This window comes from Mastigoproctus giganteus, chromosome 14 (genome assembly GCF_048544385.1).
Source record: "Mastigoproctus giganteus isolate SK-2022 chromosome 14, ASM4854438v1, whole genome shotgun sequence".
NCBI lineage: Eukaryota > Metazoa > Arthropoda > Arachnida > Uropygi > Thelyphonidae > Mastigoproctus > Mastigoproctus giganteus.
The window spans coordinates 111523850-111534876 of record NC_143588.1 but is presented as its reverse complement, the minus strand read 5'-3'; the positions used below and the strand labels follow the sequence as shown (position 1 = coordinate 111534876).

At 36.5% G+C, this 11027-nt stretch overlaps 1 protein-coding gene across 1 annotated transcript; it reads right to left on the bottom strand.

The window, feature by feature from the left end:
• Nucleotides 1-1723: 1723 nt before the first annotated feature.
• On the bottom strand, nucleotides 1724-10490 carry LOC150075564 (uncharacterized). The gene is made up of 2 exons (XM_090388552.1): nucleotides 10415-10490; nucleotides 1724-3054 (listed from the first exon to the last, which is right to left on the bottom strand). Exon 2 carries the CDS (start codon nucleotides 2981-2983, stop codon nucleotides 1724-1726), a length of 1260 nt encoding a protein of 419 aa, XP_090244678.1. The 5' UTR covers nucleotides 2984-3054; nucleotides 10415-10490.
• Nucleotides 10491-11027: the final 537 nt, after the last annotated feature.

Below are 11027 nucleotides of genomic sequence, written 5' to 3'. Positions count from 1 at the left end.
TCCTTATACCTGTGTGACACCACGTCTCTGATATCCCAACACTATCTGCCTTTGATGTTCTGGGCAATACCTTAAATTCATTAAATTTATTTACCAAACTCCTAGCATTGGTGTACAGGCAAGTATACATGCACCTGTTCTTTTTCTTAGCTACCCTAACACAACCCATGTGTTTACTTGTACTGCAATGACTGCCAGCAGTTTCTGAAATACCCTGCATCTTGTTTTCCAGGCTACTGCTCATTCCAATAGAATCAGTGAAAGAATCAATTTCACCTCTGCCATTGGCTACTGTTAATCTATTAGTCCTTGTATCCCCCACAAGCTAGCAGTTTTCTGATCTGCCTAACACTGCCTCTATAGCATCAACAAATATTCTTGCACTCTTTCTATTTAAGTGTATCCCATCCCTGTAGAAGCAGTCTCTCCTGTTAACAAGCACACACCAGGCTTGGAAAAATTCTACGCCATGAGCCTTGCACAATCTTTCCAGGACCAAACTGATTAAGGCTCTCGTCATATACTCCCTAAGGAATTGGTAGCAGATTTTCGAGAAGTTTCAGCTGATTGAGCAAGGCAAGGTTTCTCAAAATGGAAAGTGGAATGCAATGTGCTATCATCAGCAAAACTATGGATAGGATTTCCAGTCAATGGAAGAAGGTCATTAATATACAAGAGGAAAAGAGTGGGGAAAAGAACTGAACCTTGGGGGACACTGGCATTAGTGGAGAAATTAGAAGACAGAGAGCCATCTACCATCACCCTCAGTGAGCAATCAGAGAGTAAACTGGATATCCAATTACAAAAAACAGTAAGTTGTCAAACCATAAGATGGAAGCTTGTTTAGAAAACCTTTATGCCAAAAATGATCGAAAGCCTTTGAGATGTCAAGAGCAGCTGCTTGTGTTTCACAGAACTTTTCCATTGAATTAGTCCATAAATGGGTAACATAAGACAGAATATCACCAGTGGATAGACACTGACGGAATCCATACTGACAATCGTTGATCAGACAGAAGGTTTCTAGGTAGTTTAAGAGTTGGCAGTTGTGTCAGCTGTAAAGTTTGACAGGTGTTGTCACTCTCTAAATCAGTGGTACATATAAAAATTTTTTTTGGGGAAATTAATCATAAAACTGTTTTAATTTCAAATCAATAATGAAATATTTGTTTTCTGAGATATCTGATACGCATCTAGTATTGCACAAATGCATGGGAAAGGATAGTGGCAAAATTTTAAATTCTGTCTCTCACCCCCCCACCCCAATAACCAGATTGCTAAACAGTCCCACATGGTCTATAACAGCCATACTAAATCAGGGGTCTGCCATTATCCAACAATCCTAGAGTTGAACCCCTCCAAAAAATTTAGTCCCCCCCTCTAAAAAATTTGAAAATAACCAGTACCACTATTTATGCTACTCTGAATGTCTGCAGAACCACCTTTTTGAAAATGCAGAAACTAGATGCAGTGCATTATGGGGGCCCAGAGTACCACCCTGATGGTGATGTCATAGTCTTAAGCAATTCTGTTTAAACTCCCTCTTCTTACTACTGAGGTTTCTCGTGAGTATGAACTAAAAATGTTTTTTTTTTTTCAGAGAAGTGCACAAGTGCCTTGCTACATAATTATGTAGAGTATCGCTTGAGTGTGAACTCTTAAATGAGCTTTTAAGAGCATGTGATTTTTTAAATATTTTATTGCACGTTTTACAGGGAAAAAGTCATTTCTCAGTATGAATTTTTAAATGAGATTTCCTGTCACGTGACCTTGAAAATGTCTTCCCACATAATTGACAAAGAAAACATTTTTCCTTAGTGTGTATTACTAAATGCCTTTTTAACTCGCTGTATCTTTTAAATGTCTTGCTACATGTTTGGCATAAAAATGGTCTCTGCACAGAATGGATTGCAAAATGGCTCTTGACATCAGCTACCCGCAAAAAATCTTTTCCACATACTTCACAAGAGAAGGATTTTTTTTGAGTATGGATTAATAGATGGCGATTTAGAGTACATAAATGTGCAAATGCTTTGCCACATATCTTACAAGAATAAGGTTTTTCATGGGTGTGAACCAAAATGTGCTGCTTTAGATTAGCTGATCGTGCAAATTTCTTGTTACATATTTCACAACAGAATGGTTTCTCATTAGTGTGAACCCTTAAATGTGCTTTCAGATTATCTGAGCGTGCAAATGCCTTATTACATACTTCACAACAGAATGGTTTCTCATTAGTGTGAACCCTTAAATGTGCTTTTAGATTATCTGAGCGTGCAAATGCCTTATTACATATTTCACAAGGAAATGCTTTCTCTTGTGTATGAACTAAAATATGTGTCTTTAGATCACGTGATCTGGAAAATGCCTTATTACATATTTCACAAGGAAATGCTTTCTCTTGTGTATGAACTAAAATATGTGTCGTTAGATCACGTGATCTGGAAAATGCCTTCCCACATACCTCGCATGAGAATGATTTCTCACCAGTATGAATAACCAAATGATTTTTCAGACTACATGATGTTGAAAATGCCTTCCCACATGTTTCACAAGAGAATGGTTTCTCTTGATTATGCATCCTTAAATGTGCTTTCTGTTTATTTGGGTAGGAATATGGCTTCCCACATATTATAGAGCGATATGGCTTCTCCCCAGTATGGACAACTAAATGGGTTTTCAGATTATCTGACCTTGAAAATGACCTCCCACATATTTCACAAGGAAAAGGTTTCTTCTTACTGTGAATTAATAAATGGTTGTTCTGTACTTCAGAAACAAATGATTGCTCATTAGAATGAAGTAACACATGCCGTTTTAGAGAAGGTGATGTTGAAAATGTCCTTCCACATATTTCACAGCAGATAGGTTTGTGCTTGTTCCCATCATTTGGAATCGAATTCTCCTGCAATTCTGTAAGTTTGGCTTGGAGAACACTTCCTTCCTGTAACACATTATCATTTCTTGTCACATCAATAGACATTTTTATTCTGGTGGCTTGTAATGATTTTGCTGATCACAGGTGTCAACAAAAATTGATTTTCCTTGTTGGATCTGCTAAAGAAAAATAAGGGATTAGGATCACAGACAACAGAAATGTACATATATCACAAAACACTGATTTTCATTTGCCATGCATAATAGTATCCTAAGTTAAGGTAGCAAGGAGGTATACACTAAAAGCTTATCCAAGGTGTCATTTGTACACTCATAACAAATATGCTGACAATCAGAACCTGGAATGAGAAATCCAAGTTCTGAAACTTTGTAAATCTGTTTCCATCCAGAGTTACTTGACATTTTGAATACCTGAGTATAAAATATGTTTTCAGACAAAATGCAGTGATGCTGTTGTTGTTTTTGCACCACAGTAACTGAGGCCAAGAGATGTCAGTATATTTTCTGCTAATTATGGAGAATGTAGTGTGGCCAGTTTGCCTGATGAAAGACCAGAGTTCCTGGGGAAAACTGCAGAACACTGCATAAGATCAATTAACTTACTAATACATCATAGTTTTACAGTGATGGTAAAAAGTCTCAAATTCACTTGTATTTTTAAACATTTTTTTGCTTTCAACCCAATTTATAACAATAAATTTTTCATTTTTATATTATTTCTATTCATGCTGAAGGAAATTTTTAAGATGAATTTAAATATATCCACTATTTCTTTATTTCTAAAAATGTTCTTTAGATATGGTAAAAAACTAGTTTTAACATTTTTTTAATGAAAACCTCAAACAAAACATATTTCAATGCATTATAATGCATTGAGTACTTATGCAGGAAACTTCTGCATAAGAAGTACTCAGTACAACTGCATGAGACGAAGGTAAGAAGACTGAAGATACTTGTTGACCTAAGGAGAAACTATTAAGTTTCGCCTTAGGTCAACCTTCCTGCCAGATTGATGAACAGCTCCACATGATCTTTAACAACCATATAAAACCAGCCAAAATCCCCAACCCCTACAGTAGCAGAGCTGGTCGTAGAGTAGTTTCACTACTACTGTTTACATGAGACTCGAATTTCTGTAGATCGTAATTTTTATAATATATACAAACAAAGGTTGTTCTAAAGAACAAAGTAGACAGGATAAACAAGGAACAGTTACTTTTGTGAGTTTCATTTGTCATCAGGTTGGGGAACATACTCAGACTGGTTTGGAGGACAGCTGTGGAATTACAGATGTCGATTCTGAAGAACAGTGCCCATGGCAGTATTTATAAAATACGGCCTATTTCAGAAACTGAATGTCTATGAGGCAGAGATTAGAGTGAGTTCATAAGATATAGGTCATTAATATTTTGCTATATTTTTTCATACAAGAGTAAAAAGAAAAACTCATTTTTATTTTTTTTTTAAAAGCAATATTAGTGATGTACTTATGGTAAGAGAGATTAGAAGTTGGGTAATCTCTAACAGAGATATATTATTTTGTATAGAGATATGAATGTGATTAAAGATGAGCATAGCAGCAGAAGGATATAAGAATAAAACATAGTGCATAAAGAGAAGTTGAAGCAGTTTCTGCAAGGTTTCACAAACTAGAAGGCAGAATGTAGTGTGCTATTAACAAAAACAATACAGATAGGATTTCCAGTTAGAGGAAGATTAATATCCAAAAGATACATCACATTTTAGGGCAAAAGCCTCAAGTTGCATAGTGAGTTAACATGCTTACAAGTTAGTGCAAATGCATCAGATCTGTTCACAGCTAACTACTAAACAGTTAAAAGATTGGCATCATTATGTATATCTCATATCGTGAATATCTTCACAACAAGTTGCCATGATATTGCACTACCTCAAATAAGTAGCTATAGGAGAAGACTATTTTTACTTATTCTCAATGGATGCCACCACCCAGACAGCACTGTTCCAGAGCTGACTGGCTCCTCCTCAGTGCATGGGCAGGCACTCTGGTGTTGCAATGATGGCAAGGCAGTCGCGAAGTATAATTCCACAATATGAGAGATGCCTGACGGTGTTTAGTAATGATAAGAGATAACTGATGGAGGTAGTGCAATATCATGTCAACTCGTTGTGAAGGTATTTGCAATATGATATACACATAATGATGCCAATCTTAAATAACAATAAATAACAATGAATTCTCATATACACCAAATGCTGTCCTTATTATACTGCAATAGTGTGTGACTCAGTGTCACACACTAAGACACTAGTTAACAAATTAGTTCTATTTATATGACCACACAGATGACTAGTTTCTACAGACTACAGGTAATTCCCCAGTCTTTTTCTGATTAGAACTTTTGCACCCCGAACTACTGTTCATCCATCATGAGAAGAACCCTCTCAATCATTCCACCTACACGGAAATGGAAAATTCATTTTTTGGAGCTTGTGTGAGCACTCACAATACAGGGTTGCTATAAATGCATACTGGTGGTGGAAATAGAACTTCATGGAAGCATCAAATGCAAGCAGCTAGTACTACTTCTGTGAAGTTCTGTTTCCACCACAAGTATGCCTTTACAGGAAGCACTGCAAGACCCCAACATCCAAACAAAAATGAACTCTTTCTTTTCCACGAAGGCAGAATGATTGACAGGGTTCCTCTTGTGGTGGTCAGACAGTATTGTTTTCACTTCTCTGTTCCCTTTCCTATTGAGATATGTCCCCCCCCCCCAAAATTAGGTTTCAAAACCTGCATGCAGTATTCCACATGTGGCCTAACCATTGCTCTTTTTAGAGATAACTTATTTGACTATGTTGACAAAGTTCCTGTATATCACTAATGGAATCCAATGGACTGTTCTAGCAGCTTGCCTGCACTGCTAAGAGAATTTCATGTTGGACTGCGCAGCTATCCCTAGATGTTTTTCATAATCCACTACCCTGAATTTTGCTCACCCAGATGGTATTTTATTCTCGGATTACTGCTATCCAAATGCAATAACTTGCATTCATCACTGTTAAACTTTGATTGTCATTTATTAGACCATTTACTGAGTTTACCAAGATCCTCTTATTGCTTAACACACGTACAGCAAGCTTTTTTGTGGTGCCCATTCAAAATCTGGTTACAAGGTTTCATTGCAAATTATACACCATACTCCTTTTACCAAACTCTGCAGTTGTTTTCCTTGCCCCTGTTTTTTTTTACTACAGAGCTATCATAAATGTAACAAAATGTGTCAACTTTATTCATGCAACTTCTCGTTGTTACAGTGCATTCACTATAAAACTTACAAACATGAGAGTTATACATGAGTTTTTTTTTTTTGGCTGATGCTGCATAAGCTTGCTTTCTTGCATCATATGCCTCTACTAATGCTAATGAGTTAACTTGGATTGAATAAAATAGTAAATAATGCTTCTCAACAGTCTGCTATCAACCCTCAATTTTCCAGATGGTGCTCCATTCATGATCATATTTATAACAAGATCTTCTGGAGACAAAGGTGGGACAACTTGATATTATGTGGTGTCTATGCTTCGCAAATATAAAATAATGAGTGGGAGAGGCCAATTTTATAGCTTGTGAAACGTTAATTTGTCAGTTTTGTTTTATTTTACTATAAATATAAAATTAGGATGCATGTGAAAAAGTGCAAAGTAATAGCCTTTTACCATTTCCACTTTAATTGTATCATTTCAATATTCCAAATGTTCTTCACCATATAAAAACAACTGTAAACAACTGTATTTGGAAACTAGACACCTTAGAGGAGATTTGATTGAGGTGTTTAAGGCTCTGAGAGGCATCAGCAAAATGAATGAGGACAAAATTTTCAAGATTATAAATGATGCTAGAACTAGGAGACATAAATTCCAGTTACGGGGGGGAAATGTTTAGATTGGACTGCAGGAAGTTTTATTTTAGCCAGCGAGTTATAAATTACTGGAATAAGTTGCCTTCATGGGTGGTAGAGGCTGACAGTTTGGGGAAATTCAAAGGTCATCTGGATAGTACTTTCGGGTAAGGGAAGCGCATAGGATGATAGGTTTAATTTCCTTTTTATTTATTTTTTATTTTATTTTTTTTATTAATTAATTATTATTATTTAGTTATTTATTTTTTTTGTTTTTATCATTGTTTTGTTCGGATTTTTTTTTTTTTTTGGCTGGTGCAGCATAAGCCATAGGCTTTCATGCACCATGCGGCCGTTACTAATACTAATTGTAATACTAATTGTATTAATTCGTGGAAAGCATAGTAGGTACTCCACTATCTTCTTCTATCTTCTTAAATTTTCATAAGATTCAATTCTGGATATATATGAAAATATACCCATCTCATAACAATCAATGTGATTTTGTTACTTTTCTGAAATCCACTATATATACTGAGTGATCACTGAATTCATAGGTCCTCCTTTTGCCCTCAGTACAGCAGCTATTCGACATGGCACTGATTCAGCAAGACATTGGAAGCATTCGGGAGGTAGGGCCAACCAAGCTGTGTGTAATGCGGATAGCAATGCAAGTATGGAGGTGATTGGTGTATCCAGACACCTGGTATATCTTTCCATAGTGTCCCACAAGTGCTCTATGGGATTGATATCAGGGGAGTTTGGAGGCCAACTGATATGCTGGAAGTCAGAACTGTGTTCCTCAAACCATTCCTACACAACAAGTGCCCGATGGCTCGGCGCATTGTCATCATGGAAGTCACCATCGCCATTTGGGAAAAAGTGTAACATAGTGGGGTGTACACAGTCAGCAAACAGTTGACAATAGTGGAGACCAGTGATATGTTATCCCACATGCACCAGAAGTGGGGTCCAAGTTCCTGCCAGTGAAACATGCCCCACACCATACAACCGCCTCCACCGGACTGCACTTTTGATACCATGCTTGATGGATCAAGAGCCGCATGTTGCTGACGACAATTCCATACACGATCATCTACGGTGTTGTTTGGTTTTTAGAAGCATTAGCAACTAAGGCCATATTGCTCTGGGAATATGCGGTGGTCATTCCCTGACCTTTCCGCATCCTCCGTATTTGGTGGTTACGGGCTCGAACCCCAGTCTAATCAAGAAGCGTGTGCTACGCACTGCTGCTCCTTCCCACCTGGCTACGGAGGTGCCTCATCATCCAAGGTGTGGAGTAAATAACACGACTCATCTGACAAGCACACCTTCCAGTCTTCTAATGTCCAAATTGCGTGCTCTTTGCACCAGGTGAGTCTTTTTACGGCGATGAACCTTGGTTAGGAGAGGATGCCGTAGGGGTCATCTGCTGATATAGCCCATATGTGCGAGCATGTCATGCATGTCCATGACAGATATTGTTCTGGGTTAGGCCATGTTTATTGGGTAGTCAACTCTTGAACAGTGCTGTGCCTGTTCGAGCCATCAGACCTGGCACTCACCTCTAACTTCAACCTTTTGGTGACCTTTGCAGTTTTGCCATCAGATCGTTGTTTGACCATTTCGACGCCAGTCCCGGTACACTTTAACTATGGTGGCTCTCGAACACCCCACCAGTTCAGCCGTTTGGGAAATCGCGGCACCAGCTCGTCGAGCTCCAACAATCTGTTTTTTATCAAAGTCCGATATATCCTTCCTTTTACCCATCACGCTCAGAATTTTACTACCTACTGAACCACTGACACCTTATCCATGCTATGTAGGCTGACTAACTGCACACTCATGTACCTCACGTGGTCAACGCATTCACTTTTCATAAGGGGTGTCATAATTCAATGATCACTCAGTGTGTGTGTAACTATATATATATATACACACACACAGTCAATCCCAGATAAGAAATTCCCACATAAGAAGTTTTTCCCTATAACAGGTTTTGTTTCTTAATTCCCAATTTCAGCTCTATCCATTGTAATGTATTATTTTCCTGTGTAAGAAGTTGCCTTGGTAAAAAGCTTTCCTGCATAAAAATTATGTGATAAAGAATACATGGTGTATTATTATAATGACATGACATTTTCCCACTTAATACGTTTTTTAACATGGAAATTCTTTATTTTTTTTATATTAAAAACATAAAACAATATAAATATTTTGGTAATCGAACAGGTTAGTGCATAGCATCATTTTAGTTCGTAGTATATCACCAAAGCGGGTGAAACGGCATTTTTTTTTACATCAAGTATTGTGAATGCCTTCATAATAAGTTGCCTGATATTGCACTACCTCAAATAAGCAATGCTTCGCTGATGGAGAAGACTGATGTTACTTATTCTCGGCACCCGGTGGTATCTGCCCCAGAATCCACTGGTGAAGTGAGAAACAACTGTCAAAAGTAGTTCAATATCAGGGCAACTCGTGAAGGCATTCACAATATGAGATATAACAAAAATGATGCCGTTTCACCTACTTTGGTGAATTACTATTAATTAAAATGATACTTCACACTAACTTATTTGATTAGTGAATTTTGGGTAGTCAGAGGCTTTCAGCACTAAAACATTTCAATATAATGGAAGTGATATATTACAATAGTTTTCATAAATATCCATAATTGGATATGTCGACCACATTAAGCATTAAGTTCTGTTGGTTGTGAACAGTTATGAATTACTTTGTGGATTGTTGCTCTGTCTTATTGTAATTGTGACCTTGAAACTCCAAAGGAATTCATTCTTCCAACTTGGTAATGAGTTTAATGAACAGAATGTTAAGCAGTCAGAAATCCTTAATTTAAAAATGTTTCCCATAGGCAGAGTAAAATATTTATAAATTCTGAAATAGTAAATTCTGAAAATGATCTTTAACTTATGTATGTACAGTATATCTTTTCATTTTTATTTGTGTACTTAACGGCCTAAAACTTCTTAGAAGGGAAAATGACCTAAGGTATGAAATACCTTAGGTCATTTTCCCTTCTAAGAAGTTTTCCTTCGTAAGAAGTTCTAAACTTTCACTGCCTTGGAAAACTTCTTATCCAGGTTCTACTGTGTGTGTGTGTGTATATATATATACATACACACATACACTAAAAATGTCTAAAACAAGAATAAATAAACATGACTGAACACTATGTTCGGAAATGTGTTGACGTGGAAGTTGATTGTTTAAATAAATTCAAGGAAGAACTTTTGGAGCAAACGGATTGGTGAAATGATTTTTTTTTTTTTTTCTGCTGATGCTGTATATGCTTGGTCTCTTGCATCGTTACCCATCCTTTTGCCATTACAGTAGTCTCCTGTTAATTTGAATAGTTTGTAAATATTATTAATATTCTTAAAATCACATAAGTTTCGGTAACTAATTGTTATCAGCCTTGGAATAATAAATTTCCAATATAATTTTTAAAATTATATTCAAAAACATAAAAAATTAATATCTTTGACATCAGAGCAGAAAAACTACTGATGGAAGCATAATTAGTCAGATTTAACATCAGTGTGGTCACGGTTCTTAGTATTTTCCAACTCGAACGCTGCTTACATTCATATAAAAATGAAATAACTTACCTTAAAATTATATTACTGTTATGTAAGTTATACAAATTGAGTAAAGCCTATATATTTATTTCGAAGCTGACACATCGCCAAAACTCAAGTAAAGAAAGTAAGATGCGCACAATACCAGTGTTGCCAACTCTTAACCCGCCAACTTTTTAAATTTTCATTTGGGTTAAACCTATTAATGGGTGCCATAAAAATTTTTAAGACCCCTACATTATGCCCATACAAAAACTTCCAAATTGCATATCAAATGCAGTTTATTCAGAGGAAGAAGTCAAAAATAACAACTACCGTTTAACGAAGTGATGAATTTATGCAGTGGCATTATTGATTTCAAAGTTGGCGAAAAATCACATTTTGCAAAATACAGCTATTTGTGAAGTTTGCAATCTTCAAATGTGGCTTACAAAAAGTAAATGTAAAACTGATATGTTTAGTAATAGTAGTGGCATGTGATGTAAGAAAGCTTATGCAGCATCAGCCAAAAATGAAAAAAAAAATATTTCACACAATCATTCTCTCTAAATATTTGTCCAGCTCCTTCTTAAATTTATTTAACCTATCAACCTCCACAACGACAGATGGAAGTTTGTTCCAGCAATTAACCACCGGCTGGCTA

Coding starts and splice junctions, on each gene's coding strand:
- LOC150075564 (XM_090388552.1), bottom strand. CDS start 2,983: ATGTCTATTGATGTGACAAGAAATGATAATGTGTTACAGGAAGGAAGT.